General features: G+C 39.1%; 1 protein-coding gene across 1 annotated transcript in view; it reads right to left on the bottom strand.

Annotated features, from left to right (window-relative positions):
- Positions 1 to 7,305, bottom strand: part of NPHP3 (nephrocystin 3) — a gene marked incomplete at its 5' end in the record, with an annotated part of 50,009 nt that extends 42,704 nt beyond the window's left edge. The window contains 6 exons of the mRNA XM_083376519.1: positions 914 to 1,074; positions 3,719 to 3,852; positions 5,049 to 5,201; positions 5,937 to 6,087; positions 6,512 to 6,637; positions 6,952 to 7,305. Coding sequence (XP_083232645.1) covers positions 914 to 1,074; positions 3,719 to 3,852; positions 5,049 to 5,201; positions 5,937 to 6,087; positions 6,512 to 6,637; positions 6,952 to 7,305 — 1,079 coding nt within the window. The remainder of the gene's footprint in view (positions 1 to 913; positions 1,075 to 3,718; positions 3,853 to 5,048; positions 5,202 to 5,936; positions 6,088 to 6,511; positions 6,638 to 6,951) is intronic.
- Between the last annotated feature and the right edge of the window lie 15,229 nt (positions 7,306 to 22,534).

The following is a 22,534-nucleotide window of genomic DNA, read 5'->3' as shown; positions in this document are numbered from 1 at the left end:
ACCTATACTATACCTGTACATTTGGTTTTTTTGCCTAAATGTAGAACTAAATGTAGAACTTTACTTTTTTCAATATTGAATTTCATTTTGTTAGATAGCACCGTGTTCCAGTTTGTTCAGATCCTCCTGTATCTTAAGCTATCTTCAGGAGTGTTGGCTATTCCTGCCAGCTTGATGTCGTTTGCAAATTTGATGAGTTCCCATCTATCCCCTCATCCAAATTGTTAATGAAGATGTTGGAAGAGCACTGGGCCTAGAACAGAGCACTGGGGCATCCCACTACACACTTCCCTCCATATAGATGCAGTTCCATTGAGGACCACACGCTGAGCCAGCTATGAATCTATCTGGTGATGATGATGTCTAACCCACATTTTCCTATCTTATCAAGTAGTAGGTTGTGATCTACTTTATCAAATGCCTTACTAAAGTCCAAGTAAATTATATCCACAGCATTCCTCCAGTCCACTAATTTTGTCACTTGGTCAAAGAATGCAGTAAGATTTGTCTGGCATGATCTGTTTTTGACAAACCCATGTTGGCTTTTAGTAATGACTTTGTTTGCCTCTAGGTGTTCGCTGATTTGTTATCTTTTCCAGAATCTTCCCAAGTATTGAGGTCAGGCTGATATAGATCTGTTGTTTCCTGGATCTATTTTTTTTCCTTTCTTAAAGATGGGAACTACATCAGCTCTTTTCCAGTCCTCTGGTAGTTCCCCAGTGCTCCAGGATCTTTCAAAAATATACTTCAGTGGTTCTGAGATGACATCTGCCAGTTCCTTGAGAACCTTGGGTGTAATTCTATTTTACCTGGATACCTTTCTTTAAAATATTCCTCTATTTTTCTTCCAAACAAAAATTCAAAATTACTGTTTATTGTTTTTTATTATTAAAATATTATTTTATTAACTCACCTTGGCAGACTTAAATGTAAAAACAAAATCGTTAGAGAACTTTTCTCAATTTCCCATTTCCTTACAGCATGTAAACAACTCTCATTTTCTACTGGAAAATAGACAACTTGAAAAAAATACTCCATTGTCTCACAATATTTCTGAAGTTTTGGAGAATATTTCTGAAATTTAAGAAAAAAATAAAACAAAAACTGCTTCATATATAAGCTAAGCTATAAACCATAAAGCAAATTTCTATAGTTTACAGATCAGAAAACTGGATTTGCACATCATTCTAAACCAAAGCTAAATAAATTATATATATTTCTATAATAAACTGTGGTTAATATAAACTATAGCTAAGAATTATACTTACTTCTGACCACAAATTATTCTCAAAGTATTATTATTATTGCGTGATTAAATCTAATAATTACTCTGGATCCAGGAAAAGTCCCTATTTTTTTTCAATCTGTTTACACTGGATCTTATAATTTACTAGCAGCAATTGATAATTTGTACATATCAAAAGCATCCCCAAAGATTGCCTTTTCCATAGCAGATCTTTCAAATTGGTTCATAGAAAAAAATTAAAACCTCCCCTAAATTCAAAGATAAAATTCAAATGCATTACAAAATAAAACATAGCAATTACAACCAGAGAAATAAGCATTACCACCAAATCATAATGAGAACAATAATTTCAGACCAAATAATAGCACTGCATGAAACGGCCATATTTTCATTACTACATAAAAACACACTATAATAGACCCAAGCATATCTTTTTAGAAGAAAAATCCAGGATCTTTTGAGCAATTGTATTGCTCAATGTACTTGTATTCACACAATGTAATCAGTTAGGACCCAGAGCAGGATCACCAATTTTGATTGTTGCACTCAGTTGTATTTATATTAAAGGCAGCAGTTCAGTCCAGAAGAGTTAGACCTTCCTATTACTGAAAAGCTTTCTGAAAATATCAAGTCATATGAATATGAGATTTGAATTTTAAAACATAAATACTGTAGATCAATGCTTCCCAAACCAAGGTAAATTACTCCAAAATTGGGTAAAAATGGTTCTTCTTTGGGTAACAACACACAAACCCATTACCCATCATAATAAGAACATTTAAATTGACTTAAAAGATTGCCAAATGCACTAAAATATGTTCAAACATCTCCCAAGTATTTATTTGTTTCGTCTGACTCTTCAAGACTGCCTGAACAAGTCCCTGAAGTTTTCTTAGCAATATTTTTTCAGCAGTGGTTTACCATTGCTTCCTTTCGTGGGCTGAGAGAAAGTGATTGGTCTAAGGTCACCCAGGTGGCTTTTTGCCCAAGGCAGGACGAGAGCTCATGAACTCATGATTTATAGCCTGATACATCAATCGCTACACCAAACTACACTTCTCTAAAGTATACCTACCGTTTTTCCCCAAAAATAAGACCTGGTCTTATTTTTTATTTTTATTTTTTTGCCTGCAAAAGAGGCACCAGGTCTTATTTTCGGGGAATGTCTTTTCCATGGTCTCACCTTGCAGCGGCAGCACTGACAGTCCCACCCTACCAGCTCACTTCTTCTGCATCCGCTTGTGCAAGTGCGTTGCCCCAAACCTCCATTTTGCCATCGGGGCGAAATTTGAAATTTTCAATGAATGCATTCTCAATTTAACGTCACAACAATCAAATGATCAGAAAACAAAAAATGAGAGAGATTGAATATAAGCTAATGGAGATTCAGGTGGAGAAAGACTTACAAGACTCAGTGAACATTGAAAAGATAACTCTAAGATCACGAAGTAAATTTGAGGATAAGGAAATAGATCTGACAAAATGGATTTCTGTGCCGTTAGGAGTACCACAAGAAATGGGGAGACAAGGTATGATGAGAGAAATCTTCAATAAACATGAAGGGGCAAAATCTTTTTACAAACACATATTTGATTTGTCTACTATATTCACAACATTTACAAGATTATGGGAAACTCTTTGATGCAACGGAATATATAGTTTGGGAGAGATGCTTAGCAAAAGACGAGGGCTAAAGTGAGAATTGAGGAATTAGATGATGGGGTGTATCAGAGGGAATATTTAAAAACTAAACACTTGTTTGAATATGGCTGAAGAAATTGAAAGATTTTATTTTAAGAGGGATGATCTCTCTAAAGTAAGACAGTATCTTTTTTCCTTTTGTTTTTCAATATGAGAACTATAAAAATATGTGGGATGATTAACATAAAGGAAATGTTTTAGAGATTTAAATATAATTGATTTTAAGAAAATTCCAAAATGGGAAAAAATGTTTTGAATAGAGTTGAAAGATTAGATGATTGGATTTATTAAATGAAACATTTAAAGATTAAACATAGGTTTAATTATGGGTAAAAGGAACAGAGAATTTGGAAATAAGTGTATACCAATTCAAGAGGGATATGTATTTTAAATAGTATATTATTATTATTTTCCATTGTGTCATAAATCTAAAAACATCCATTTAACATTTTATCTAAGGAAAATGGTGTATCTAGATTTATTCAACAGACAGTGCCTCTCTAAGACTTCAGAGAGAAATCTTGTCCTTAATGTTATTCCAACCCAGCTACTTTTTAATGCTACAAAATGACAAGAATTAATCTTAAATCTTATTATACAAACCCAGCGCTTTCATACTGAACTTTATCTCTTCCGCTGAATTCTATAAAATTAGGCCAGTTGCTCATCCATATGGAGAAAACTGCATATGTAGGTTTCTGTCACCAGAATGTGAGACATAAAGACAGACATAATAATCAGTAGCATATTGTGCAGTGTAGTTTTTCTCACCTTTATGAAAATGTCTACTTCCAACTGAGTCTCTTCAGTGTTAATGAGATACACTCTTATTGTGTTACTCCACAAACAGTGGGAAAATAAAGGAGTGACTTGCAATAAACTGGCAACAGCTGCATCCCAATCATCTGTGAAGAACAAAAGATAAAGAACATCAAGCCAAACTTTTTCCTCTCCCCATTACCAACCATTCATGGAGAGTCAATGTCCCATTCCCACAGTTCATCCTTTCCTCTTTGCATTATGGTGTTTGGAATTTGCTTCTTGCTCTTCCAATTCAGCTGCCATAACAACATGCTGTTACAGCAGCTGGGGAAAGGGTTTAAAAAATTGCTGAGATACTGTCATTTCACCTTCACAACTCATAGAGGCAAGGGCAACAAGCAGCTATGGAGAATTTCAGTGCTTTTGTTGACACGTTTTCAGTTCATCTTCTGTCATACAGCTTCTATTATAGCAATCTGATTTTCTTTTGCAAACTTTACAAATAAATGTACTGCAAACATGGGAAGATGCTAGCAATTTATTTCCTTTTTGTGAGGTATGTGAGAACAAAGGAGTTTTTTATTACTTCATAGCCAAAAGTAGCTCAGACAACAGGAAGCTGATTAGACAACACTCTTTTATTAGTTAACTGGATCTCCTGGCTCATTTCTCACTTTCTCCACACTAAAGCTATATCTTCTAAAAGATTTCCTATAACAATGTTTTCTGCTTGTTCTATATACACTATCAAATATTGGCTTTACTTTTAAGAAAATTATTTCCGTATGTGTAAGCACAGCTAAATTTTAATAATTAGTATGCAGAAACATAATTCAGAATTAGTGATCATGAAACTTGCTCGGGCTTATGCTGGATTGAGACTCCTTCCTATGTTTTATCAAATTTTATTCACTGCAGGTTTAATATTTCATACGTATAGTTTAAAAATGAAGATCACTTAGAAGACAAGGGAAAACATTCTGTGCCAATTATGGACAAAATGATACTATGCTTTAAAAGAAATGAGTTTCACAGACATACTGGCTTTAAAAGAAAAAGAAAAACAAGAAGAAGAAAAAATTCTGTCAGCAGATTACATCTTACCTGATATTGCTAGTCATCTATAAAGAAAGATTTGATCTGATTCAGACAGCAGGTTCATACAAATATCAATTCTTCACCAATATTAAATATCTTTATACAGATGAAACACTACATATTTTTGAATTCCAAGTTTACACTCCATTAGCCTAGAACTTTACAATATTTAGGCTTAGGCTTTCAGTAGGGCTTATTGTGGTTACTTTCATTCTTGCTTCAAGGAGCAGCAAATGCTTACCTCTATTGACATTTGCAAATGGTCCTTCCACATCTATGGAACTATGTGCAAACTCAGGTCCTCTAAAAGACTGCTGAAGCTGCATCATGCTGCCCATGGAAGGCTCACTTCCCAAGGCTCCTCCCATCCAATATTCTGTCTGACTTCTGGCAGCTTAAAATAAAGAAAACAAAGGCCAATTCAGCAAATTAAACTTAATCGGAACTTCAGCTATTCTTCAGAAGCAAAGAAGCAAAGGGAGTTTTCCGAATGGAAACTAATGGAGGTGTAGTTAAAAAAAACATGTCATTATAAAACGTACTTTGGCCTGAAGCTGCAAGATACAAAAAAGTTGATCTATAGTAAATATATTATGGTGATGGTGGAAGTTTTCAGAATATTATGAAAGCCTTCCTCTCCTGTCCCAAATATTCTTACTAATCAGGCAATCATAATCAGAATAAGATTTGAAAATCCTAAACTGGACCAGATCTGGTTAATATTTGCATGGATGCCCAAGTGCTTTAGGAAATTCCAGAGTTATGGGCTAGGACTAGGAACTCTACAAATCTTCACCAGTGATAACTTACTTCTATATTACTGTCAAGTTTGTTCAATTTTTAATCTTAAAAAAAATGATATGCCCATATCAAGGTACTGCCTTTGCATTAAGGAAGTTCAATTGTCATGGTTTTTTAAATGGAAAGGGGGGAAGAAGAAGACACTATTTGAAAATAGCAAAAAAATGAAGTGGTTTGTTTAAAGGATTAAGCAAGAATCAATTTAGCTATTGTTATTGCTTAGAAGTTATTTTGATTTTTTGACATTTTTTTTGTCTATTTCAGTTTACACTGTACAGATTTATTAAAAAAATCTCTATGCAACTGGTAAAAGCAATTTAATTCATACCAGTAATTTCTGTACAGCTGTCATCTGAATCCGATTCTTCAGGATCAAATATTTGGATACCCTGAGCTTGCAACCTCTGAAGTTTTGTTTCAAGTTCTCGCTTGGCCCTCAGTAGATCCTGAATTTCATTTTCCTTGGTTTCTCTGAAAATCTATAAACGAAGAAAATTCTGAGCAAGTATATCAAAACATTGTTTATATTTCATTTTATGCATGAAATTAATGTACCTTTTCTATTAAGAGTTTAGCCTTTCCCCCTAGGTTTTAAGCAACAGAACCCCAAATACCTATCAATTTGTGTAAATAAAAGGAAAATATCTAGAAACAAGGGGACTTGCAGTAATTTTTAATATAAAGCGATCCTACTCGAGGTTACAGGCCATCAATCCTGATTTCTAAGATACTCTCCACTGTTCCAAACATTTTATGTGTCCTTTCCAAGGCTGTTTAGGAAGAGGAATTCCACTGTTAACAATTTTACTTCTAAATATTTATACTTAAGCAAAGCTTAGGGTTCTCCTAAACATGCAGCTACTCCTCATTTATCCTGCAAAGTCAATAAATGGAATTATTTACTTTGAACTGCCTCCTGACTTTGTCACGATCATGTTCAAATGTAGCCGCTCTTTCCATAGCTTGGTATTTGGCCTCTACAGCACTTTCCTTTTCTCTGAGGATTTTCTGATATGTTTTCTGAAGTGCCTGGGAGTGAGGAAAAAGTGACATTGTTAACTCCTGGTCTGAAAAATTTCATTTATTCACTCTGTTAATTTGTTAGATGTCACAAAGCTCTTCCTAAATCCCCAAAGTGTAATTTGAATACATTTGATCTTTTAATCCAGGGTTTAAATGGCATTCCAAATACAGCTTATCTACAACTTTTAGCATCCCTGATTACTATTAGCTATTCTGGATGAGTGGGATAAGAATTACAACACAGAAAAATGGCCACAGATTTCTATTTTAATGGAAAGCTTCTTTTTGTCAGGCCTGGTGTCAGTGCCCCATGCAGATACCTGAAGTTCTGCCCTCAGGCGTTTGTTCTCTTTGTCCAGCTTGGCCTCTTTCTTCATCATGGCAGCCACCTCATTGTTCTTGCTAATGCGAAAGATCTCATATTCCTTTTTCAGGCGCTCATACTCTGCCATGCATTCCAGCTCTTGTACAGAAGCAGTAGATTTGAAGCTTGCGCCAATAAGGCCTCCAGGCCGGGATGCACCTACCCGTCGAAAAGAACTGCGCAAAAGACGGGCCTTGGGCTTTACTTCAACAGGAATTTCGCAGGCCTCACCACCCCCTCCCTCATATGGATCTTCAATCACCTCCCCAACAGTGACCACTGGATTAACCAAAGATGAAGCAGACCCCATAACTGAAGAACTCCCCTTGTGCACACACTTTTTTAAAATAGCAGATTCTCTTTAATGCCAAGATCTACCGCTGCTACTTAACACTTGGGCCCAGGACATAGTGCCAAATCACTTTCTTTCTTCCTGCCTAGTTATTCATAAATGATTGGATGCTTTTACTCCAACTAGACTGCTGATTTTTAAGACTGGTATGTGTGCAAAGCAGTAATACCCTCCCCAGTGGAATGAAAAAACAGGCATTCTTTTAAAGGCTTATAGATGAAAGTACATGGTGCTGCACATAATACGTATTTCATTGAGAACACAGTTACTACAGACTCGTATTTATTAACATAGGTAACAACTCTCGGAACAATCAAGAAGGAAACGTTCTTGTCCTCTTATTACTGCCTGTTTACTGCTGGTCGTCCACAGGAGACAGTGGCTTTCCACATATTTCCTTGGAATTAAAACTAACTGAACCCTTATCTCCCTGAGCTGGGATTTCTGTCTTATGTAACCAAAGCAAACTATCCAGCAAACGCGTTCAAAGCTCTCCAGCCGAGCAGTTAAAGGGCTGCTGCAAAATTTCTTCCTGTCGTTTTCCCAATAACAAGTAAGGTTACCTCGGTCACCAATAGCTCACACCCGTCTGTCCTATTATTTCCCATGCTATCCCTTGCTCAGTTGGTTGGGAAAAATGGAAGAATAAAAAAAAAAGGGAATCGTTCTCCAAGCAAATGGAGGGTCAATGTAGAGAGTTTTACTCCGGAGCTTCCCAGAAGAATCCCTTAACTTTCCAGAAGCTAAAGGAATGTTGACGAGCAATGGAGAAACAATCAGCCAGCCAAGCAACTTGCTCGCTCGCTCGCTCCCACCTCGGCCTCCTTCGGCTGAACTGTAACTCAGGCACTGCTGCCCGGGAAAACCTTCGGCCAAGGGGGTGGGCAACCAAAGCAGCAGGAGAAAGGAAGTAGGCAGTGACGTGGCAGCTTTCTCCCGGGCAGCTGCAACGGACTGAGGAGCTCACGTGGGAAGAAAGAGGAGCGTTTTCGTGAGTTAGGTTCCACGGCTCAGGCTCGCCGAAAAAGAAAGCACCCTCTGGGCACTTGCGGGAAAGGCTTGGGCGGGTCTTGGGGGCCGAGATTCTCCAACTTAGCTCCCCCTCGGAATGTTTTGCAACATAACGCCCATCAGTCTGCAGTCGAAGCACGGCCATTCTAGCAACAGATGACAAAAGTTATACAATAGCCCCGCTTTTTTCGAAGGTGCTTTTCTCCACGACGCTGTCAGAGAATTGTCTCCGCTTCAGACTGCAGGGTGGGAGGAAAGATTTCTAAAACAAAGGAAAAGCCGAGTCACACACAATGAATTTTGCATTGGGCTGGCTGGAGAAAGCCCATTGTATCAATGTAAGTTACAGCATTTTTTTATTTCAGGCAGACAACCTGAACAGATTTAAAAGTTACATTTTATGGAAAAAGTTTGCAAAATTCCTCTAGTTTCAATGGAAGAGGAGAGGAGAAAATAACAGAAGAAGCGGAGAGCGGGGAACAAAAGCCATTTACATCACCTTTCTATCATTGCAGCAAATATTTTGGATCGCTACTGCAAAATATAGTGAAGTCACAAGAGCAAAAATCCATTTGGAATTTATAAGCTAAAATAGGCTCCTTATTCTCAAATATGTCTGAAATGAAGTTTTGGCGTAATCACAGAAATAAGCTACATTCGACACCCCCCCTCCCAATATATAATCCCAATACCTAGATTTATCGTGTACTGTCTTCAAAGGGAATGAAAATAAGTCATGTTAGGAATTAAGAGACGACTATCCTTTCACAGTTCAGGCTCAGCTAGCAAATTTAAACCCGCAAGAATTAGTTATTATATATCCTTTAGTGTAATGTAACAAGGCATCCAGCTGTTCATAGTTTTGAACATCTGCTGAAACCCCAGCTTTAAAGATAAGGGTCGTTTACCTTATAAAGAGCTTTAACTAATCCTGACAAATAAGAAACTTAGCTGCTGGCAAATGTGGTCCTTTTCAATCCATCTTCCTGGTAGCTGCTCCATACAATGATAGCTATTCTGTGTAACATGTTGCTTGTAAATATGTGTTATACATTTATTATAAGTGCATTCTCAAATTACAATCGACTCCTAACAGAAGTTTACTAAGTATTACTAAGCCAGTTTTTCCAGAAATGACACACAAAAGAAGAGAAAAAGTTGATGGTGTATGCTTTCAGAAGACGAATGCAAACAAGTCCCCTGATCATCTTCACTATTTAGCTTTAAGGTTTGCTTTGGATCCTCAAAAATCATTGTCAAATTTAAAAATAAGAATGCAACTTTATTGCCAAAAAACTATTTTGCCTCTTTCACACTTAAAAACTACATTAGAGAGAATAGAAGATGATATGGCATGCACTGAGCAATATTTGCAATATATTATTGGGGGTGGGGGGAAAGGACAAAATAAGTCTATGAACATGTTGATGTATTTTTTGTTGCTCCAACGTAGAAGTTTGTATTTTCTATTACCTACAAATCTAATATAGATCCCTGGGTCTTTCTGGAGATTTTCCTCATCCTGGTAATAATTACATTGGACCCTACTTAGCTCTGAGATGAACTAAGTTTAGCTAGATGCTAACCTTGGGGGGTTATGTCTTCTTATGATGAAACTGTATATTCTCTCAATAATAAAGATGTAGATACAGGACTGATACAGAAAAGATTCACACATACTAATAATTTATATGATAAAATAATTTATAAGAGGTTTGCTGATAAGTAGGAAGCATTCTAATAAAAAAGGTAAACAGATAGCAAAAGCATGCTTGTACAAGAAAGCATTATAAGACATAGCGTAGTTTCAGTGAAGAAAACACTGTTTGTGATAATCCAAAAGTTGAACACAAAGAAGGCTAGTCAGCATGTCCAAGTTAAGAGCCAAAAAGCAGAAAGCAGGTCAGGAAGCAATGACATAGGAATGCAGATCCACAGTTGGCAAGCTTTCAATGGATCCTGGTCAATGGTGCTTTGCCAAGATTGGGCCCTCATCACCTGACTATTCCTGTTCCTGCTGATTTTCTGCTGAATCTGCTCAGATTTATTGACTGCCAATTTCTGAGGCTGGCAACCTGATGGATAAGGCCCTTAAGGGTTAGCCTTAAGTCCAAGTCCTTAACCAAAACGGTGCCAGTGTTTGATGTTTTGCCTTTACATTTACCGGTAAGTTGAATTACATTTTTAAACCTTTATACAAAATAAATAATTGCTTTCATATATGCATACCCATATTAATGTAACACATTGGGTTTGTGACATATTTTGATCCACAGTGTTTTTGCACTTTGAACCAATAGATCATGTTGATGGTTATCATAAATTCATTTTTGTAAATGAGTAAGACTCCTAATGACCACTGCTTTGTAAACGTCACCACAGGATGATATAAAAATTCCAAATGCTGAACATCTGATAGAATCTAATGAGACTTCAAGGAATATAATTTCTGAATAAACATACATAGTGTTTCTTGTTATTTAACATGTTCAGGGCTGACAGCGCATTACCATTCACAAAAAGGATTGCCACAGAGCATGCCCTTTTACAAACATACAACCCCCCAACTTTCATAATAATACCTTAATGTTCTTTATTAAACAATAATTCTAATTTCAAAGAGTTTATATTGTATTGGTGGTAGTGCAACCCAGAAATGGAAGTAGTCTTACTTATGTAATTCTAACACATTGAAATGCATAACTTCTGTTGCACTACTAGAGCAGAGGTCCCCAACCTTTTAGGCACCAGGGACCGATTCTATGGAGAAATTTTCCTGCAGACCAGAGAAGGCATGGTTTTGTGTGCTGCCTGCATCCAGCTGATGGGGCTTCACTTGTTTGTGCGGCCCAGTTGCTGGTATGCCGCGGCCTGGTGTTGGTCCACGGACCAGGGGTTGGGAACCCTGTACTAGAGCAGGGCTTTTCAACCTTTTCACCCATTGTACCATTTTTAGGATATGGCAATATCCGAGTACCACCAGATGCCTAGCAAGGTGTCAAAAACTTGACCAAAAAAAAGGAAAAAAGTGATAAAATAGAGGTAGTCCTCAACTTACAACAGTTTGCTTAGTGACTGTTCAAAGTTACAATGGCACTGAAAAAAGTGAGTTGTGACCATTTTTCACACTTAAGACCGTTGCAGCATCCCCAGGGTCTTGTGATTTACATTCAGATGGTTGGCAACTGATTCACATTTATGACGGCCCCAAGGTCATGTGATCCCCTTTTGCAATCTTCTGACAAGCAAAGTCAATGGGGAAACCAGATTCACATAAGAACTGTGTTACTAATTTAACAACTGCAGTGATTCACTTAACAAATGTGGCGAGAAAAGTCATAAAATGGGACAAAACTCATTTAACAAATTTCTTACTTAGCAACATAAATTTGGGGGTCAATTGTGGTTGTAGGTTGATGATTATCTGTATGCCCACTTATCACGCTTTTAATGGGAAACTTGTGCCTGTTTCTCTGACATTAATCTTTGCACTGTTCTATCCCCTTCTCTCCTCCTGGTTGACTTAAAGAAGCTGAGGTGACTGCAGGGTCTTTTGGGGGTTGGGGATTGCAGCTTCTGCCATTGAATTGGTGGCATGGGGGGTGTCGGGGTGCTAGTTGGCTATCCCCCAAAGATTCCCTAGCCTTAAAACAGCTCTTGGGTGGCAACCCTAGCATGAGGGGCTGAGGAGAAAGAGATGCCAGCAATGGTAACTTGATGTTAATTATTCTATTATTATTACATTTTTATATTCTATATCTCATTCTTATTACTAGTTACATATTTCATATTTATTCAACTGATACATATATCCTGTATTTATGTTCACTTACTTTTATGTTTTATATCATACTTCTTTGGCCTTCAATAATAGAGTTTGCTTTGATTGCTTTGATTGTTTTTTATTTGATTTAAGACATGCCTCAATTTGATTTTCTGGTGTAGTGATATCAAAGACATCTGAAACTTTCTACCATTCTAGGATTTGCTTGGAATTGTAATGAAAAGTCTGTACCTTGGCTTTCAAATATAGCTACTAAATTGTGATAAAAAGTATTTTATAGATACAATTATTCAGATTTGTCTAATTTGGAACCTTAGCTTGTAAGTAGCAAATCAGTGAAGATGCCAATTGTAAGATTTTTTTAGATGTACATCATACACAGAATGGGGACAAAACTCTTGGAAAAATGTAGTTCATTAAATTCTGCCCTCCTGGATGGCTTAAATCAGTGCTGATAAATTTGCATTGTTTTTCTCACTTCATAGTTTTAACACACTAGCAGTCTTAGAAATAACTTTGAAACTCATCTCATATTTTTGTCCCAACAAATCTAAAGAGTTCTTTCATAACCAAAAAAATTCTTCTCTTCCTTTGTACTGCAGCACTTGTTTTGAAAGAGTTAATATCAACATATCACTATCAGGATTTTGAAAAACCAGGAGAAAGAAAACATTCCATTTTCTATCTCAAATATGGGCTATTTAAGGCTTAAAATGGTTACTAATTCATTGCCAGAAAAGCATGATTGCAGTGTTTCCTCCACCATCTCAAAAAGGAATCCTAAATAATTTTTCAACATCTAGGGTTCTCTGGATAAATTTGGACTGCAAATCCCAGCAGAGCCTTGGTGGAGCAGTGGGCTAATGCCTCCTTAAGTAACACCAGCTGCCTGCAATTAGTGCAGGTTCGAGTCCCACCAGGCTCAAGGTTGACTCAGCCTTCCATCCTTCCGAGGTAGGTAAAATGAGGACCCAGATTATTGGGGGCAATAAGCTGACTTTGTAATAATGCCGCTGGGGGGGGGCGAAAGCCCTAATAAGCAGGCATATACATAGAATGAAGGCTATTGCTAAGCACATTTGATTTGTGCTTAGATTGTAAGCCGCCCTGAGTCTTCGGAGAAGGGCGGGATATAAATGGGATTAAAATAAATCAATTTTCAGTCAATATGATGAGATTTCCCATATTTAGGAGATGATTATTGTTCATTTTTATATTCTAAACTATAAAAGGTAAAGGTTTCCCTGTCCAATCATGTCCAACTCTAGTGGGCAGTGCTCATCTCTATTTCTTAGCAAAGGAGCCAGCATTGTTGCAAGACAATTCAATGATCAAGTGGCCAGTATGGCTATATGCCAAAGACTCATGGAACACTGTTACCTTCCCACAAGTAGTACCTATTTATCTACTTACATTTGTATGCTTTTCAACTGCTAGGTGGCCAGGAGCTGGGGCAGATAACTGGAGCTCACTCTATTATATGGTGCTTGGGTTTCGAACTTGGGCTATCAGCTTTCTAGGTGACAAGCTCAGTGTCTTTAACCACTGAGCCATATTGTAAACTGGGTTCACCAATCCCCCGGGGTTTTATTTTCAGGGATAATTTAATCTTTTAATTCTCTTTTAACTTTGTATTTTATATTGATAATATTTTTTGATATGATTTTAAAATGCCCTGTAAACCGCCCTGAGTTTACAGGCGGTATATAAATCTAATAAAATCTAAATCTAAAATCTAAATAACAGGACTGCCTAGCTGAAGGTAAGTGGTGGTGAGTGAGCAAAACCAAAACCAATCCCTCCCCCCAATCCATGGAAAAATTGTCTTTCATGGAACTAGTCGCTGCTGCCAAGAAGTTTAAGTTTATTGAATTTATATACTGCCCTTTTCCCGTAGGACTCAGGGCGGTTTACAAAGTATTTAAAAACACCAATACAATACAAAAGTTAAAAACATTTAAAATAAATAAATTTGATCCCTGAGGGAAAAAAAAAACCTCTCAGCCTAGGCCGGAAAGCTCAATGAGCCAGGTCTTCAGGTCCCGGCGGAATGACCGAAGGTCGGGGGCAGTCCTAAGCTCCATGGGCAGCTGGTTCCACAGGGCAGGCGCACCCACTGAGAAGGCCCTCCCCCTGGGTGTTATCTGCCGGCAGTCTTTTACAGGTGGCACCCTGAGAAGGCCCTCCAAGTGGGAGCACACAGGACGAAGGGAACTTGATGCCGGCAGTAGGTGTTCCCTCAAATATCCTGGACCCAAGCCATTTAGGGCTTTATAGGTCATCACCAGCACCTTGAATCTCACCCGGAGGGCAACCGGAAGCCAATGTAGCTCACGGAGTAGAGTTGTTACATGGGAGTATCGGGAAACCCCCATCACAACTCGCACAGCAGCATTCTGCACCAGCTGAAGCCTCCGAGTGGTCCTCGAGGGCAGCCCCATATAGAGAGCGTTGCAGTAGTCCAACCGGGAGGTCACGAGTGCATGGATGACTGTTCGTAGGGAATCTCGGTCCAGATAGGGTCGCAACTGGTGGACCAGGTGAACCTGGGCAAAAGCCCCTCTGGTCACGGATCCTATGTGATCTTCAAAATTGAGCCGTGAATCCAGGAGGACGCCCAAGTTGCGAGCCCTATCAATGGGGGGTAACACCTCACTCCCCATTGTTAAAGATGGAATAGTCTGGTTAATCTGAGATGCCGGTATGCATAGCCACTCAGTCTTGGCAGGATTGAGACGAAGCTTGTTTCTCCCCATCCAGACCTGGACCGCCTCCAGGCAACGGGACATCATGGCGAGGGCATCACTAGGTTGGTTCGGGGTGGAGAAAAAAACTTGGGTATCATCAGCATACTGATGATACCCCACCCCGAAACCACGAATGATCTCGCCCAGCGGCTTCATATAGATGTTGAACAGGAGGGGAGAGAGAACTGACCCCTGAGGAACTCCATAAACTAGAGGCCTCAGGGTGGATCTCTGCCCTCCTGTCAACACCAACTGCGAGCGGCCCAGGAGATAGGAGGAGAACCACTGTAAAATGGTGCTTCCCACTCCCAAACCCCTGAGACGCCGCAGTAGGATACCATGGTTGATGGTATCAAAAGCCGCTGAGAGGTCTAATAGGACTAGGACAGAGAAACAACCCCTATCCCGAGCCCGCCAGAAATCATTCACCAGCGTGACCAATGCCGTCTCTGTGCTGTGCCCGGGTCTGAAACCCGATTGGTATGGGTCCAGATAATCAGTTTCCTCCAGGAACAGAGGAAGCTGGTGCGCCACCACACTGTCAACAACCTTCACCAGAAAGCGAAGGTTGGAGACCGGATGATAGTTATTTAAAACAGCTGGGTCCAGGGCAGGCTTCTTGAGGAGTGGCCTCACCACCGCCTCCTTCAAGGCGGAGGGGAAGATACCCTCCTTCAAGGAAGCAGTTATTACTGCCTGGAACCAGCCTCGTGTCTGCTCCCGGGCTGCATAAACCAGCCAGGAGGGGCACGGGTCCAACAAACAGGTGGTGGAGCTCAGTTTCCCCATAATCCTGTCCACATCATCAGGGGAAACAGGATCGAACTCAGTCCAGATAACATGCTCAAGACCATCCGATTCCTCCACATTAGATTCCACCCAGTCAGAGTCTAAGCCGGCCTGGATCTGAGCGATTTTGTCCATCAGATGATGACTAAATTCCTTGGCCTCTCCTTGTAAGGGGTCCTCCCTCACCTCCTGATTAAGAAGGGAGCGAGTTACCCTAAACGGGGCGGCCGGGCAATTATCTGCGGACGCGATGAGGGCAGTGAAGTAGTTAGCCTTCGCCGTCCTCATCGCAGCAAGATAAGACCTTATAAAGGTTCTTAACTGCAATCGGTCAGATTCGGATCGGCTGGACCTCCAACTGCTCTCTAGACCCCGTCTCCGACGCTTCATCTCCCAGAGCTCCACAGAAAACCATGGAGCCCAGCGGGATCTGCGCTGGGTCAGGGGTCGCAAGGGTACAACACAGTCGAGTGCCTCGGTGGCCGCCCTTTCCCAGGCATCCACCAAGGCATCGGCCGGGCTGTGAGTGAGGGTGATGGGTATAGACCCAAGCACCATCTGGAACCGTTCTGGGTCCATTAGGCGCCTGGGGCAAAACCACCTGGTCGGTTCCTCAGCCCAGCGGTGGGGGGTGGCATAACGGAAGACCAGCCGCAGGAGATGATGATTGGACCATGATAGGGGGATTATAGCTGGCAATCCCCCTCCCAGATCATCCAACCACTGTCCAGATAAAAACACCAGGTCGAGAGTGTGACCCCCCACATGAGTCGGGCCATGAATTACTGCTGTTCTAAACTATAACCAATGTTAAATCAGAGACAGGGTGCTCACAGTTTTTGTGCATGTTCCTTCAAGTCAATCTTGGCAACACCCTGCAGTTTACTTAGCAAGGTTTTAGAAGGGATTTGCCATTGCTTCCTCCCTGAGACTGAGAGTGAGTAGCTGGCCCCAGGTCATTCAGCTGGCTTCATGACCAAGGCAGGACTAGAACTGACAGTTTCTAGTCTAATATCTTAACCACTATAATAAACTAGCTCTTATGGTTTTTGCCCCCCTAATTTTTTTAAAAAAATCTTGTTTATTTAAAATAGTGGTAAAAGAATAATTCTGTATGTCTCAAACAGTTTAACAATACATGATTTCCCATTTGTTTTGCCATGCTAAAACTATAGTGTGCTTTTGTAATTACTTTGGGTTTCAGCATGTCCTGAAAACAAATCTTTTTAGCTTGACAGTTCGCTGGTGTCTTCCTGTCAGAAATGTGTTGTCTTTTTTTCTTTAAATGAAGGGTTTCATTTTGTACTAAATTCCAAGTGTCACACTTCACATGATTTTTTTAGCTGTTGCTTGCAGTTTTTCCCCTGAATGAATGTGTCAAATTGGTGAGATATAATCTACATTATCCATTATCCTATATGTAGTGTTTCTCAATCTTAGCAACTTTAATATGTGTGCATATCACTTCCCAGCTGGCTGGGGAATTCTAGAAGTTGGAGTCCTCACATTTTAAAGTTGGCAAGGTTGAGAAACACTGGATTCAGGCACTGGGTGCCAACAGGAATAGAGTCCAAATTGGATGCAGAGGAAAGTCAGCAGCATCTGCAAGGGAATATGAAGTCTGCAGAAGCAGAAATGAAAACTTTAGGGGGAGAGAGGGAGGGGGAGGGGGAGGGAGGGGAGAGAGACAGAAGAATATTGAATTTCCATTAGAAAAGGAAACAATAAAAATGCTATTAAATGCTTCTCTGGTGGGGGATTGGGAGACATTAGGTATAAGATAGTATTTCAGCTGGAAAGACAACTACAATAATTATTTATTGCAAGTCCTCGCTTGTTAAGTTGGGGGGTCTTCTTCAAATTGCTTTTCTCATTTTCAACTAGGAGAAGAAAATATTGATATAAAACTGCTACCTCCACATTCTATTTTTACTCTGCCTCAACAAGGAGGCTGATAACAGTTGCTCCTCTGTCCCAATGTAATTCAAGTACTTTGAGGGCAACAATTGGTGGATCTTTTGCTGTCCTTCCCATTCCAAACCAGAAGCTATTAATGGTGGGAGAGAAAGGCCACTAGCTGCTTACTAGACCATGTGACAAAACAGGATTAATTGTTTTGTTAAATTAACATTTAAATATTTATATTGTCCAGTTTTTTATTATATACTGTCTGGTTATCTTGGCAAAAACATAGAATTTTAGAGGAATGGAGTATCAGCTAAATTTAATGGCATTTTGTTTGAATGAAATTAGGGAGGAGCTAGCCTGCAGTAGAGCTTTGTGCACAAAACTTTGTCCTGCTTTTCAGGTTTTCTCTCATATTGGAGTTCAACAATTAATGAGCTATTGAAGAGGCCAAATTTGGGGAGTGTACACCCAGATTTTCTTTCTCTTAAAAAAACCAGTAATTTTATTTTAGATACATAATTGGAGATCTAGTGTGATCCTTCTGAGTGGCTCCCCGGAAATAATTCTTTCTTTCTCCAATTTTCTTGTTACTTTTGGGAAATAATGACTATGAGAACCAGCATATTTAAAAACAGATCTAGAGTTGGTTGAAGGCATTTCGTTCTGTTTAGACATTCATATTTCAGTTGAATTTTGTACCTGGGGAAAAATTATAATCATAAAATTATAATTTTCTGAATCTTCTAGAAGAGATACATCCCAGATACACTGCATTGCGTTTCTCTCAAGAAATCACCCAATGAAACTGAGTACATAGTGTTCCATGAAAACAGTATTTCCATGGCAACCTCCATCATCTCAAACAAAGAAAATGAAATAAGTTGTGCAAGTGAAGTAGTCTAAATCAGGGCTTTTCAACCAGTGGTACAGGTACCACCTGTGGTACATTGGCACCTGGCAGGTGGTACGCGACCATCCTAGAAAAGTGGTAGCTGGGGAGGGGAATGAGCTGAACTGGTCGTAGCACCACACAAGCCTGAGCAAGAGATGGCTGGAGCTGCAGGGCTGTCAGGGCTCAGCGGAAGCACCAGGATCAATGCTTCTTCGGGGCTGTCAGGGCTCAGTGGAAGTGCCAGAATCAGTGCCAGGCTCCAGCTGGAGCTCGGCGCTGATCCTGGCGCTTCTGCTAAGCCCAGAAGAAGCGCTGATCAGCTGTAATGTTGCAGTATCTCCAGGTCTTGTGATTTACATTCAGATGCTTGGCAACTAATTCATATTTCTGATGGCTGTGGCTTGGGGGGCACTTGTTTCAGTTCCATTGTAACTTCGAACAGTCAGTGAACTGTTAAAGGTCGAGGACTACCTGTACTTCATCACTTTTTTCCTTTTTTTGGCCATTAAGTCTTTGACACCTTGCTAGGTGACTGGTGATACTTGGATGTTGCCATATACTAAAAGTGGTACAATGGGTGAAAAGGTTGAAAAGCCCTGGTCTGAATATAAAATATAGAGGATGGCATTGATAGACAGTGGAAGGATTTGTTACCAAGATAACAAACCTATAATCATGGCTTAAATCCATATAGTTTAGGCTGTTCTACAAAAAACAACTCAGATGGGCATCCCTGAGAAAATAAAAAAGTACATTCATATTTGCAGGCTTCTGAAAATATGGCTGTTGTATATATTACAGTCATAAGTTGTAAGTCAAAGCACCCACATGACTGGAAGTAATTTTCCAGCCTTTTCCCCAATGGTCATTAAGTGAATGTCATAGTCATTAAGAAAATCCATTCATCTGGAAAAAAAAACATTGCAAATCACAACCATGTGGCTGCAGAATGCTGCAACGGGTTGTAAAACTAACCCACCTTATATGTGGTCAAGTGACTCTAGGGGAGCAACGCAGTCATAAAGCACCCATTCCATGGCCCCCATAACTTTGAATGGTTATAAAACAAACAGTCATTAAGCAAGGACTGTATGTAATAGACCACTTGGTCAAGGCCACTTTGTAAGCTTGACATTCAATCTCTTTTACAGCCATAGCCAAAAGGAGGGAGGAACATGCAGATGGCAAAGGGTGTCTCCTAACATATCCGTTGGTCTAATTAGAACTGGGGAGATTGCTGTCACTGACTATGTCATCTCAAGGTTCCTTTTCCAAATAACCTACATTATCCATTTGAGAAGTTTGGGAGAAGGATAAGAAGGAAAACAGAGTCACTGGAGTGAAATGGGGAGCCATATAAATTGAATAAATAAGCAAATATATTCTACAAGCAGTTAATGTAGCATTTTGGTGCTGTGGCAAGGAGGATATAGGTATGAGTCCTATAAGGCTTAATAGTATTTTGCAATGAATATAGGAATTTATTCCCCCCCCACTGTTCTGATATTAAAATACTCATGATAGCGTATTGTAGTATTTATTAAAATAAAAGCATGCAATGCTACATTAAAAGAGAGTTATTAGATAAAACATTTCAATTAGCCTACTGGGGAGATTACAATTAACACCTTGTCATGCCAAATGTTTGCTGATGGATGCAGAGAATAGGCAATAAGATCTGAATTAATAGAAGTCATCTGGGGCTTCCGGTTCTGCGTAGCTAGCGCTACAGCTGAGATATCGAGACTATGTGAGCCCTATGGCTGATTTCTCTATTTGCGGACCCTAAATGGGCAAGGTGGCAAGGAAGGAGAGGTGGCAAGGAAGGAGGGAAGCCACACTGATCCCGGGGAGATGGTAGTCAATCCAGATGTCTGGGGAAAGCTCTCCAAAAACCAACAGAAGAAAGGCTAACGTCATTTGTGACTCTAGCCCAAGCTACATGCAGCCAAAGCCAAAAAGCACTAAACTAAGCATGATTGTAAACAGCATGCGTGAACTTGGTAAGAATATTGATTTTCTCTCTTATACCTGAATGATTTCCTGAGAAAAAAACAAAAAAAACCCCAGAAGTAAAAATCCCCTGAAAGGGGGGGTGGACGGGTCTTTGTTCCACCCTCCTCTAAATGGAAGTGGTGAATTAAGTTTACTGTGGGGGGGGGGAGAAATGCAGAAAATTGAAAGATGGACTGGTGCTGACATCTAGTGGTGGATGAAAATACTGTCCTAAATATACAGCCCAGAAAGAAAAGCCTGTTGTCATGGCCTTCAGGGCTTTGACTAAAGAAAGAGCAGCTGTAACAAAAGAAAACATTGTGGATTATCTACAAAGTGAGAACTATAAAACTTAGAAAAAATAGACCTTCTTGGATTATAAATATTTTTTTAAATTATGATTTTAAAGTGATTGGCAGAGAAAGGATTTTTGGTCATTATGGAGCATCAGAGATCTGCAGAAAGAACACATCAGGAGGAACTGTTGTTCTGTTACAACAAATGCAAATGATATTAACTTCAAACCATGAGGAAATTAAAAATGAATTTGAAAAGTTAAATGAATGTATTCTCAATTTAACATCACACCAATTAAATGATCAGAAAACAAAAACAGAGAGAGATCATCAAAGCAGACAACTGAATATAAACTAGTGGAGACTCAAGTGGAGAAGAAACATTGAACATGGAAAAGATAACTTGTACTCTAACACCGCAAAGTAAATTTGAGGATAAGGAAAAAGAGCTGACAAAATAGACTGCTGAGCAGTTGGGAGTACCACAAGAAATGGGGAGACAAGGGATGATGAGAGTAATCTTCAATTAATATGAAGGGGCAAAATATTTTTACAAAGACTCGATGTTTAATTTGCCTATTATATCCACAACAACATTTGCAAGATTATGGAAAGACTGATTCAACGGAATATATTGATTGGGAAAGATGCTTTGCAAAAGAAGAGGGCTAAAGTGAGAATTGAGGAATTAGATCAGACATATTAAACTCGCGATGTCACGTGACATTGTACAATGTATCAGAGCTTTTTTCCCATTGGTGGCAATGGGGTGGGCATGGTTTCCTTGTGATATGTCCGACCTGTGGGCTGGCAGTTTGACACCCCTGAATTAGATGATGGGGTGTATCAGAGGGAATATTTAAAAATTAAACACTTGTTTGAATATGGCTGAAGAAATTGAAAGATTTTAGTTTAAGAGGGATGAACCCTCCAAGTAAGATTGTATTTTTTTCTCTTTTTTATTTTGTTTTTTGATATGAGAAATATAAAAATGTTTGGGATGATTAATACAAAGGAAATGTTTTAGATGTTTAAATATAATTGATTCTGAGAAAATTCCAATGGATAACTAAAAAGGGGGAAATGTTCTGCATAGAGTTAAAAGATTAGATGATTGAATTTATTAAATGGAACATTTAAAGATCAAACATTTGTCTTTTTTATATTTAAACAAGTATTACATCTATGTTGCCAACATTTAAATATTATGTTGCTAATCCCAAATTCTAATTATATCATTTTAAAACTGCACTGACTATGAGAAACTAGTTGGGGAGGGAAAAAGAGGGAGAGAAAGTTATGTAGCATGTTATTCACTATTTATTAAAAGCATCTAAAAAGATAGCTATAAATGCTTGCCATTTGGAATCGCAGATATTGAAGAAAATAGTTACCGTATTTGGATTTGTGCAGTCAAAATCGAGGGAACACTGGTTCTATTTCATACACCCTATATTTGAATGTAAACTGATGCATCTACTCATTTCTACTATACCAAATGCTTCCACTGATACAAACATCTTTTTTTCCTGTGACAGCCACATTCTTTTCTAGGATGCCACTATTTGATGTCCCTATTTGCATGTACAACCAGTAGTGTTGACTATAGTTTAGTTTATTGTTTATTGATTTAGTCCAATGACTATATCAAACACATCCAGCAGTGAAAACCATTCCTGATGACACATAATATTAATCGCAAAATTACCTTGACTTAAAAAGAACACTATAGCTAGTATGAAGCAAATTACATTCATGTGTGGTG

Source organism: Vipera ursinii (genome assembly GCF_947247035.1).
Source record: "Vipera ursinii genome assembly, chromosome: Z".
Lineage (NCBI taxonomy): Eukaryota > Metazoa > Chordata > Lepidosauria > Squamata > Viperidae > Vipera > Vipera ursinii.
Note: the sequence above shows the minus strand (reverse complement) of the source record. Positions and strands in the feature narration are given on the sequence as shown.